General features: G+C 37.8%; 1 protein-coding gene across 2 annotated transcripts in view; it reads left to right on the forward strand.

The window, feature by feature from the left end:
- Positions 1 to 12,601, forward strand: part of IRF8 (interferon regulatory factor 8) — a 69,159-nt gene that overhangs the window by 12,062 nt on the left and 44,496 nt on the right. The window contains exon 2 of one of the 2 annotated variants that reach the window (XM_044081760.1): positions 9,379 to 9,558. The exons of the other annotated variant lie outside the window; for it this stretch is intronic. Coding sequence (XP_043937695.1) covers positions 9,385 to 9,558 — 174 coding nt within the window. The 5' untranslated portion in view covers positions 9,379 to 9,384. The remainder of the gene's footprint in view (positions 1 to 9,378; positions 9,559 to 12,601) is intronic. 2 annotated transcript variants of the gene reach the window in all.

The raw sequence follows: 12,601 nt of genomic DNA on the forward strand, positions 1-12,601 counted from the left end.
GAGAGGGACATAATCTTCCACATAGAAGCTTAACTGTTGTGTTTGAGAAGTTGTAGTACCCTAGTTGTTACTGGAAGCCAGTTATGTCATGTAGTCTAGCAATGCTCAGTGTTAGCATGATTAATAAACCTAAGAATTTTGTACTCTGAGCAGGGAGCAGTGGTATCAGTGGGAGGCCGTACTCAATCCTAGAGAGCAGTGTATTTATAGCTAAAGCACACCTACTTTCAGTTAGTGAGCAAGTTAGATACTTTGTAAAAGATTGTTAACTGAATTAACACTTCTAACATAAGATTCCGTATGTAGGTTAAAGGAGAGGTTTTGATCTAAAGTAATGCTTAGATATTTTTGTTGTGTGCTCCAGGATAACTGTGTTCCTGTTGAGTCAGTAATAGTAATTTTTGGGAGTATTTTTTTTTTACTTGTTTGGTTTTCTGAATTATAGGTTGTATTAAATGTCTTATTATTTTTATGTGTGGTATAACATTCATCTATCTGTTTGAATTGGATTTTGTATATTTTTTCCACATTGCAATTATAAGTCTGGTAGACATAGAATGCTTATTCTTTGTGTTTAAAATGTCATTGAATAATTCAGACATATGTAAAAAAATAGTCCATCAGCAGACAGAATGTTGAATAGTCAGGATGTTAGTGCAAACCCGAAGAAGAAAATGTGCATGATGGACATCTTGTTACTTCCTTGTAATAAATTACAACGTCATAATTTCATCAGGTCTGGTAACAAGAATTGGATGCTGGATGTTCCTTTGTTGCTGTAAGTAGCCATCTCTGAGTTGTTTTATAATGTAAATATTTGTAAATAGGGTTGGATGGGCTTATTTCACATTAAAAATGCAGTGCACTGCATTGTTTTCAGTATTTGATTGTATGAAAGTTTATGCCATCTTATCTCCTGTAATAGCTTTGTAGAATAGAAACATCTTGGTTACAGTAAACTGAAAGTGCATCCGAAGCTTCAGAATGCTGTGTTGTCTTGTGATAAGTAAAGTCTACTTTCTAACAGTGTGTACTGTTACTATTTTTTAGCATATTTACTAGTAGTTTGTTATTAGCAAGTCAGTTCTATATAACTTTGAAATATTTTTGTAGTCTCTTGTTAGATTTGTGATGCTTATATAATCTGTAATAGAATGCATTTGGTTTGTGGCAGATCTTGGGTGAGGTCATTAATGATAAAGAAAACAACAATGTACCTTAGGGTTTGCCATTGTGGGACCACTTTATTGATGGTCCCTGTATCAGAGATTATATTGGACCCAGGAAATTTGAATGTCTTGTCAGTAGGATGACTGCCAAACCATTTAGTGACACCTCTAGAAAAGCCAGCACCCATTTCTGGATTAGTATTACGTGCCTGACTTCAGTCTTTTTTAGGTCTAAGGATATAGGATCTGCTAACATTCTTTGTTCAATGATAGCATATATTATCAGAGGCAGTATTCTACATTTTGGGGGTGGAAGGTCTTAAGCTATGGTAGATACACTGACCCTAGTAGGAGAGAGATTAAATATACAGAACAAGTGTAAATGATGTAAAAGCATAAAGAGTGTTGCCTTTAATAAAATAATGCTGTATCCTATACACTTGTATACATTAAACAAGTGAAGATTTCATTCGTGAATGCTGAACCCACTTTCTGAATAAAGTACCCAGCAGGAATAAAGCAGTACTAGCAAGGCAATATATGCACAGAGATGTTATAATGCATTTAGAGGTCTGTACAACTTACATGAAATAAAATCTATGTTAGCCAAAAGAGTACACAAGTATTTGTTAACCAGGAAAGGAGATGTTATAATGCATTTAGAGGTCTGTAGAACTTACATGAAATAAAATCTATATTAACTAAAAGAGTACACAAGCATTAGTTAACCAGGAATCACACCCTTTAGACATTTAGTGCAGTTCTGAAAATCAAAACAAGTAACAGCAACTGAATAGAAAAAAAGGAAGAAATAATAAAAAGGGAGAAATTAAGTTACTTTCCTGTCCAGGTCACTACAAGAAAGACCTGCAAAAGTAAGGGAGGAAGCATGCCTCACAAACTCTTAGCAAATAAAAAATAATGAGGGTACAAAGGCCCCCATATAGGGGCAACTTTTAAATATTGTTCTTATAAACTTAGAAAGTTGCTATAATTCACTCCTCAATGATTTGTCAGGGAACAACAAATTGTATGAGGAACAGACCAAACATATGAAGTAAAAATCTGGACATTCAGTGAAAATCTGGACAGTTCAGAGCTATGGGAGGAAGGCTACAGCTGTATGTGCTGGAGTGGGAAAAACACATTTTAAAAAATAAATACATTGTGCATTTTAAGTTCTTTTTGGTTGTATAAGGTCTTGAAACACATGAAATCTGCACCATGGTGTATATGTAATGTGGGTTTCATTATATATTATGTATTATATAATGCTAATAATAAGTTCCCAACTACAGTAACCATAGTCTACCTTAGAACTGATGAAACATGGGAACAAGGATATGTTAGTCTTAGTAAATTCTTTCCAAATATTCCTGTTTACATTTTTAATTCATTGGAGAATTCTCACCTATCATTTCCATTCTGTTGAATTCAGAGTAGAAATAGAATGGCTATGTGCCGAGACAGAAAAAGCCTGGAGAGAAGGGATCGAGCTTAGGCTCATATAAGCTGTCAGTAACACAGGAACATGCTTTCTTTACGTTTTATCCAGTGAGAGGAGATGAACCATGCATGTTTAAATGAAAATGTTTGCTGTTTGTTTAATCTGTAACTTACAAAATGGGCACCTCTTCTGTTTTGACACTCTGTATCCTTCTGTTAAGCTACTCCCCACTTCCTCTCGTGTAATGTACTCAGTGTTTCCACTGCTTTTGTCTTACTGTATTCTGATCCCCTTTCTTCTTTTGAGGAGAATGACATTAGTGATAGCACCCCAAAAACATATGAAGTTCTACTTCTGTCAGAGATAGCAGCTGGTGACAGTGGGCACAGTATGGTGAAAATGCAGTGCTGTGGTTTGTGCACCTGGCTCATCGAGGTGGATGAGTTTACACAGAAAATGCATATGGTTGATGTTTGTTCGAACATTTTACAGGTGTAAGCAATGTACCATTGTGAGATTAAAGAAAGTGGGGACAGTTCATTGAAATGAACATGATTACTATAAGACCAAACATGCAAAACTTACTGACTGGTAACATGATGAAATGATACTTGACCAAGGATTCAGAAAGGGCTGTTTTCCATACCAAAGGTAAAACGTTACATTTTAGCACTAGTAAATGCTACAAAAAAGTACAGTAGCTATGGCTGTGTGTATGTGTGTGTTTGTGTTTATAACCTGACATTAATTACCTTGCTGGGGATTTCCTAGTTGAAAGGAAAAACATCGTATCCACAAAGGCTCTTGCTGGTCCAAGAGCAGTGATGCCAACATTAAATGTTGTAGGCCTTGAGTTCAAGTCCGAAATGAGTGCTAATATTTTCTTTGTCTTATGTGAGCAACCATGTAAGCAAAAAGCATAACAGACGCTGTCCTCCTACATGAAACCTGGATGCACTTTTTGTGAAAGACTGCAAAGTAGCGTCAGCTTACTTTATAACTTCAAACCACTAATAAGCCATGAGTACTTCTGACCCATGTTCACTGCTCCCACTTTTTAGACACATTGCACTTTGTAAAGCTGTAAAACATATTTCTCAGTTATGCCAATAGAAATGTGTATTTCATTAGAGTACATACATGGATTTATGCTCCCACTAGTAAAGTCAGCGTGCTAAAATAAACTAATTCTACTGCCTTGACAACATATGCTGCATCAAATTATTTACTGGTTTACTCCAACAGTACATTTCATAGAAACAATATTCCCCATGAGCTCTGCATGCCTATACTGTCATATCTTGTGACCTCATGATATATGTACATTTTTAACTAATACATTGATCCACATTTTATGTGAAGGACTCTGCTTCAGTATTGTTAAATTCCACTGAGACAGTGCTGTGCTCTGATAACAGGATCATTGACAGGTTAAACAGTTGTAGGTATTCATCATGAGATAATTGAGATAAAAAGAGAATAAACAAAGGGACAGTGGGCCATCATGGAATGTACTTGGAGAAGGAATATTCCTAGAGACAATAAGGGTAAAAATGATATAGTGGTATAAACCAAACTGCTTGCATTTTGTTATAGTTGTGGTGCCTCTCATAAAACAGTAGAGTCATTTGGCTGTGGAGAAATTAATCTGCAGTACCATCTTTAAAGAAGAAAGGAAATTAATATAGCACAGTGGTCATGGTCAGAGTGATGCATTTACTTCATGGGATGAAATGAGAACAAAGACTTGTTAGTCAGATAATTGTAAAAGTATAAAGGGTTGGGGCGTAAGGTTAGTCAGATAATTGCAAATGTATAAAGGGTTGGAGCGTAAGGTTAGTCAGATAATTGCAAATGTATAAAGGGCTGGGGCATAAGGTTAGTCAGATAATTGTAAATGTATAAAGGGTTGGGGCGTAAGGTTAGTCAGATCATTGTAAATGTATAAAAGGTTGGGGGCGTAAGGTTAGTCTGATAATTGTAAATGTATAAAGGGTTGGGACATAAGGTTAGTCAGATAATTGTAAATGTATAAAGGGTTGGGGGCATAAGGTTAGTCAGATAATTGCAAATGTATAAAGGGTTGGGGCGTAAGGTTAGTCAGATCATTGTAAATGTATAAAGGGTTGGGGGCGTAAGGTTAGTCAGATAATTGTAAATGTATAAAGGGTTGGGACATAAGGTTAGTCAGATAATTGTAAATGTATAAAGGGTTGGGGCATAAGGTTAGTCAGATAATTGTAAATGTATAAAGGGTTGGGGGCATAAGGTTAGTCAGATAATTGCAAATGTATAAAGGGTTGGGGCGTAAGGTTAGTCAGATCATTGTAAATGTATAAAGGGTTGGGGGCATAAGGTTAGTCAGATAATTGTAAATGTATAAAGGGTTGGGACATAAGGTTAGTCAGATAATTGTAAATGTATAAAGGGTTGGAGCATAAGGTTAGTCAGATAATTGTAAATGTATAAAGGGTTGGGGGCATAAGGTTAGTCAGATAATTGTAAATGTATAAAGGGTTGGGGGCATAAGGTTAGTCAGATAATTGTAAATGTATAAATGGTTGGGACATAAGGTTAGTCAGATAATTGTAAATGTATAAAGGGTTGGAGCATAAGGTTAGTCAGATAATTGTAAATGTATAAAGGGTTGGGGGCATAAGGTTAGTCAGATAATTGTAAATGTATAAAGGGTTGGGGCGTAGCTATGCAAGAACAAAAAGGGAGAACAATAATAATGTTCCACGTAAAGAGCTCTTAAAACAAGCAGAGTTCTTTTTAATACATTTTGTAAGAAAGCAAAACATAGCCTTCCACAAAAGTGACTGGCTATATTTTGTTAAAAAATGTGGTTTTTAGCTATCACTGCCTATTGTTAGTTAACTACTGTGTATGAAGCACAATTTTAAGATGAGTGGGGCACTGATAAAGTAACTCATCAGTTTACTTTGAAGCACTTTTGGCCATTTTACTGGCTAAAATCCTACTTTTGGTGCATACTTGTCTTCATCTTGCATGAGAGAAGACCACAATGTATGGAGTTTCATATTTAGAAGACTACTTTGATTGTGCACTGAATGCATCACATAGATGATTGTTATTATTGGGAACAAGTGACATGATGTTGTGGCACGGAGTTCAAAAGATGGCAAAACAAAAAGTTACCATAATTTGTCACACAGAGCTTTGCAAAAATTATATTGTGCACCCTTCATAATTTACTTCTACAGCACCAGATCAGTGGAAGGTATCTAAACAGATAGAAAAATGCTTACTTTTTCAAAATGCTTACTTTTTCTTTGACTCAGTTGTTTTGGAGAGGGTGGTAACCATGACAGATACAATCTTTCATAATACAAAACCACTGGGAGGGATAGCTTAAAACAGTGAAAAAATAGGCTTGTTTTATTTGTTGGCTTTGGCTGTTCATGCTCTGAAGATGGGCACAATGATTTTACCTATATATTACTGACAAAAATGGTATTACAAAGCTGTAGTGATAGCAAGTCCATACTCAAACAGCTTTTACAATTACCCTTTTTTTTTACAGTTGCAAGACTTGCAGTTTCACTCCTGAAAATTCCAGTTTCCCACTTTGGCTGCTTCCCATTAATCATCATCCCTTTTGAGATGAGCCAAACCCATTCATTCCCCTATTAGGGTGAATGGGTCAAAGATGCCATCATACAGACAGTTGTGGCAGTGTGCTTTGTGTCCTTGCTGGCATCTTGACCTGTCTAAAGCGTGACCTGTGTGTTTTGTCTTCTTTACTCTTTCTGTGTCATTTTGTGCCTTGATCCTTTACTGCTCCAAGTCATGGAATACAGGATCATTTTCCCCTTGGAGTTCCACTACCTTTGTCCTGCTAGTCATTTTATTATCTGCTTATCATCTTTTGTTTGCTTAAAATATATAATTATTGTGAAGGCAGTGTTTATACTGCAGTTGCTGTTGGCAGCACAGTTACGTAACAGCCATAAACCCTTTCTCCCTGTCATTCCTTCTGAATGCCATACTGTCTAAGTTGTTTGCAAAAGTCTGTGCAATTCCTTGCATGTCTATTAAACCTTAAACAGAGATTCTTACTAAACCTTCTGCTTTACATTTTCTCTTTGTTGCCAAAATCCCTTGTTTGCACCTTCCACTCCTGGATGTAACACATTTAGGTCAACATTATTCTTTATCATTCTGATGGAAATACATGCGTACATACATAATGTACCTCAGTACTGGAAATTATTTCCTGAACAGACGAGTTTCTGACATCTTAGCAGCACTAAAGTTAAATAAGAGTTTTCTATAGTGCTGATTTCCATATATTTACTCTAGATATTTTGATGTAATGGCCTGAAACATTGCATGATAACAGAAGCAGGTTTAGCAGTATAAGACGTATTGCTCTTTGTCATTTTATACTTAACCACCCAGGCTTGTCACCATGACTATAGAAAAGCCTGTATAGGGTAACTGAGTAATAGCTTCAGAAATGATAATGATGAACCCTAGAGTAGTCCAAAATTTGTACATGTTCCTCCTTAAAATGATCTTAAAATCACATTTCCACTTCTCAAAATACTTTCCATACACAGGTTTGCAAAACTCCTCAAATATGATTACACGATTATTTGGAAAATAAGGTTATGCTTGTAAGTACTATATAAATAACACCTCACTTGAAACAAACATGGTCATTGGAGATCTAGATACATTCATCATTGCTAATAACCTCCATGTATCAATCATATTAAACCATTCAATCTTACCCAATTGATTTCCAAGGGAATATCCACTAGAGCCAGAGCCATACAAGTCATAATTATTGTATATTCACCCCTCATTTGGACCATTCCTGAATGCAGTGACCCCTTTAGCATTTGCATCTCCAAACACTTCAAGCTGGGTGAAGTGGACCAAAGAATTTTAACTAAGAAATCACAACATTAATCTCCTTAAGTTACCCGGATAGACTGAAATCCCTGTCAGTGCATTCCATTTCATATGTGCTCCTGAATGGTGATCTTTGCTTAGCCTTCCATACCATGAAAGACCCTCTCCTACTAGATCTCCTTCACTTCTGCAAAAGTGACATTACCATGAATACTCACACCAAAGAGTTCAGTCATAAATAGTACCTTGTGTTGTGATACTTGTGTAACCTATTGCATCCATTACAAGGCAAAGAATTAGGCAAGTCTCTTATTCTAGCTATGTATTGTCAATAAAAGTCTTGAAACCTAGATACCAGCTGCAGTCTGTCTGTTTTGTGTGTTGTAGCAGTTGCAGGTGATGTTTTGTACATAAACTAGAAAAATGTGGCTTTGTAATACAGATATAAGTCTGAACAAAAAGTACTGAGTAAGCTGCACTATCACTGCTAATGTAAAAATAAGCTTTAAAATGCTGTGTAACAGATGGATACTAATACAAAGCATACATCACACATTGTTATAAAAGGAAGACTGAAAACACTTGCCAGATACAATCAAAAGCACATGAAAGCACAGTATTATTACAGCAAGTAGGCTGAGAGGTGTTACTACAGTAACAGTTCACTCTGTGTCCCCATGAAATTACCATCAAAGAAAAAAAATGTGACTGCAGAACAAAAGCACACAAATATGGCAACTTTCAGTCAGGCTATTTTGTGGTATAACAAATTAAAAACTTTTAATCAATTCGGGTACATTAGTTATGCAGGACAAATACGTTTAATGGTAACTCTGTTTTCTTAGTTTTGGGTATGGTTATCTTTTTAAAAGATGCTTTCTCAAATCCTGGAAAGTTAAATGGAAACATGGTTCATTTTGGATCTTAATGATGTTTTTGTAAGTCATTAAAAGACATCAGAGTGGCAATATTGGGAGGGAAAGGTAATTGGCTGGCTGACTGTGCAGCAGCTAAAAGTGACCTATTCTGTTCAGAAAACTTTTATTTCAGTCCCCAAATTATTTCACATTTTAAGTATTCATTAACCTTATGCTATGTTCTGCCAAATACACACTTTATTATTCATGTATGATCCCTAGCTCACATGAGCTTTGTCAAAGTTTGACTGATTAAAATATGATGCTACTTCAAGAAAAATATTGCACAGTTTCCTGCTCTGCATTAAGGTGGAAAATGTATTTGTTTATAAATCTTATTACATTGCTTTAGCTATGATAAATGAGATTATACAAGTGACTAAAATATTTTATTAACTAAAAGTAAAGTGCAAGTACTTACAAATATGTATTTAACATATTTGGGAATTACTGTGGGATGAAATTGATAGCTTGGATCACAAACCTTATTCTACACTTTCTTACAAGCTTCAGTTGTTATTGGCAATGCTGGTGACTGTGGCACATAGGACATATACATGCAAATCACATGATTGTCACTACATTTGCACATATTATCTGAATAAATATTGTAGGTACCCAGCATGCTGCATAGTGGTGTTGTGAATTTATATAATTTAGAGCAAAACCACTAGATGAAGTCTCAGGGAAAGAGGTTCTGTTCTGACATTGTATGATCATCTGTTTGATGAAATTATATTGATTTGGCTTAGCTTTAAAATGAATGTGACTTTGTTCTTCTTGCTTCTGAAATGTTTTTAATTTTGGATAAATTCAATGCTTTTTTCATACCTTTCATCATCATTGTGAATGTACCATTTGTTTTATTACGTGATGGAAACCTGGTTATATGACTATAAATGGTTTATCAATATTTTGTGAAGTTTCAGTGTTTTAATGTAAGACACTGCTGCCTTTGCAGATTAGGATGTGTGACAGGAATGGTGGCCGACGCCTCAAACAGTGGCTCATTGAACAGATTGATAGTGGTATGTACCCAGGACTGGTTTGGGAACATGAAGATAAGAGCATGTTTCGCATTCCTTGGAAACATGCTGGGAAACAAGACTACAATCAGGAGGTGGATGCTTCTATCTTCAAGGTTTGTTCGTGTCTTTTAAAATTATAAAACCAACATTATATGCCAGTGTTTTATTTGTATGTTATACAATTCTCCAAAACTTGCCCTTTTGCCATGGCCACTGATTGCTCAAACCAGCATATTCCTTTATTCCTCATTTAAGAGATTCTTGGGATTTTTTAGGGAAAATAAAACACAGTTTTTGGTGAAATTATTTATTTTTTTACCATTGATTGATGTGTATCCCAGGAGGTTGGTCTTGAATGTTTTTCTTTGTCATCGCTTAATTTTTTGACCACCCCTGACATCAGGTTGATTTTGGAATTCATGGAAATGGTTTTAAGCAACAATTTTATCTTTTTCGAAGGAGAGGTGTTCAAACAAACCATAGGCTTTGCTATGGGTGCTGCATGCAACCCCAATCTGTGTTAACATGGTTATATTTACTTGGGAAAGGACTTTTTTATTTAAATCTGAGTTTAATACATTTTATAAGCTCTGTCTTTTTTATTTGGATGACATCTTTATTTTGTGGATGGTTCCTGTTTCAATGATTAAACAATTTGTGGCCTTCATTAATGGGACAATTTTTTTTATGTTTTACTTATCAAGTTCGTGATAACCACATGATTTTTTAAGATACAACCATTTTCACGGATGATGACACATTTCAGTCCACAATTCATAGAAAACCAACAATGTTATGTTGTCCTATCTCACCATAATTCTTGCTGGTTGGTTGGGTTTGGAGCCGTTCACGGCTCTGGCTCAGCTGGATACTAAACCTCGAGAGCTTCCACTGGCTCGAGGCTAAGCTCTATCCCATGATGCTCTAGGCCATATCCCCTGATCTAATTTGCTGCTCAAGCGATTGAGAAGTGTTCCTGCTGGCTCGTTGGCTAAGTATAGGTTTTTTCAGTCTATTTTCTCTCTTTATGCTCCCTTTACCTTTCTAGAGAGTTATTTTTCATGTTGTCTGTGTTAGGTCACCATAGTTAGTTAGAAATCCCCTTCCCAACCTGGTGAGAGTTTCTGTTTGACTTAGAGGGCTCCTTCCCCTGTGTTTTCCTTGTCTTGTCTGTGTAGAAGTGGAATCCATTTACGTCAGAGGATTTAAAAAAAAAAAAAAAAAGTTTTCCCCTTTTATAGTAGTTTTTGCTGTTGATTTGTCTTAGTATAGTTATAGTTACATCCTTTGTTTCAGAGCCGCATAATGTCCAAAGACAAGGATAGAGAAGAATAACTCAGGGAGCATAGATAGTCAGGGTTCAAAAAGTGTGATAAATGCACACAAAAGATGCCTCTTATGGATGGGCACACGAGTTGCGTCTATTGCCTTGGTGTCATCCATTTACAGGACCCTTGCACCATATTTCATGGGTTCAGTAGCAGGGTGCACCATGAGCGTAGGAATAAACTGATGGCAAGGGGTTTATTGAAAGGGCCTTTTCAGGAAACTTACGACAACTCTCAGAGCTCCAAATCTTTCTCCCCTTCTTAAGCCCAGTCTAAATTATCCAAAAGACTTGCCACAATAGCTCCAGTTTCGGAGCCACCAAAAAATATTATGTTGTTGGAACCGAGGGCTGTCAACTCCGATAGACCTGGAGCTTTTTCTTCGGCACCAAGACTGTCTACGGAGCCGGCAGTATTGAGGAGTCAGTCTCCTTTATTGGAGCTGATATCTCTGATGCTGAGATCTCCTATTCTGGATAGAGGCAGATCTCCTTTTCCACCAGTTCTTCCAGGAGTTTATCTGATGAAGATGTGGAGTGGGTGGTGAAGAGATAGCTTCGAACACCGTCCCTGGCTAAAATTTTGTTGTCTCCAGACCCAAAGGAATAGGAGTCATCCCATATGATGCTTGCTTCATCGATTCCTCCTCCAATCACCCTGGAGTCTTTGGAACCAGAGAGCTTGGATCCGATAGTAGCGGAACTGTCGGCACCAAGACCATCTTTGGAATCTTTGGTTCTGACTTTGGCTCTGATGTCCTTGGCTCCTTCCAATGTCGGGGAGTCTAGGAGCCGATGCTCACCAGTCTGGTCCGGGAAGGGGAGTCAACATGGACAGTCTTCTGATCCGACTCTGCCCCTCGGTGCCTCAGCTAGGTTAAGCTTGGCTCCTACCTCAGTTTCGGAGTCACCTGCTCTGCCTTGGAGTCGACCTTCTGTCTCTTCGGAGCAGAGGGTCTCTTCAGAGTGGGGCAGGGGGGCTTCTGAACTGATGGAGAGAGTACTGTCTTCTCAGACAGCCCTGCTGTTGGAGCCAACTTCTCATTCCTCCCAGGTGCCAGTGTCTGTCTCATCACCACCGCCTCCTCCCAAGCGTAGAGGCCCAGAACCTCAGGAAGCAGGTGGCATTGTCTTTTCTGAAACTTCTCCGGAGTACCTCTCTGAAGAAGTCCCTCAGAAGAGACTGTGCAAGAGGAAGCACAGACTCCCCTGAGTTTGTCACTTCTGATACCGATTTGGATGAGTTGGCAGGGTCCCCATGGTCCCTCTCTGAGGATGTCTCCTTTGCAGACATCCTTGAGATCCTGAAACAGAGGAGTAGCTGGAAGACCACCAACCCTTCAGATGATGAATCTGTATACTTGGAGGCTTTTGGGTCTCGCCCTTCCACCTCCTGGATGACTCCCCCATATGACCACCTATTAGGCGTCATATCCCATAAGGCCTGGACATCGCCTGATACAGTGGAGCCTGTTCTGAGGAGGCCTAACAAATTTATTACTGCTCCCTTAGAGAAGGAATTTTTGACTATGGGTGTCCCTGTAGATGCGATGGTGGTGGCGGCAGCCACCAGGAAGGAGCTATTGGAGACCCCCTCATCTGTTTATCCTCCGAACAAAGAGTCTAGGACTATGGAGAGATATGGAAAACATGCCTTTTCTTCAGTGGCCTTCACCCTATGGTCACTGAATTACCTCATCCATTTTACGAGACTTCAAAGGGATCTCCTCAAAGAACTTGGAGATACCCTTCAGGGTACTATAGCTTTGGGGTTCGCAGACAAAGTATCCTCACAGCTCTCCACCCTCAATTCCATTGTAAACTCCTCC

This window comes from Protopterus annectens, chromosome 8.part1 (assembly GCF_019279795.1).
Source record: "Protopterus annectens isolate FY-2018-M chromosome 8.part1, PAN1.0, whole genome shotgun sequence".
Classification (NCBI taxonomy): domain Eukaryota; kingdom Metazoa; phylum Chordata; order Ceratodontiformes; family Protopteridae; genus Protopterus; species Protopterus annectens.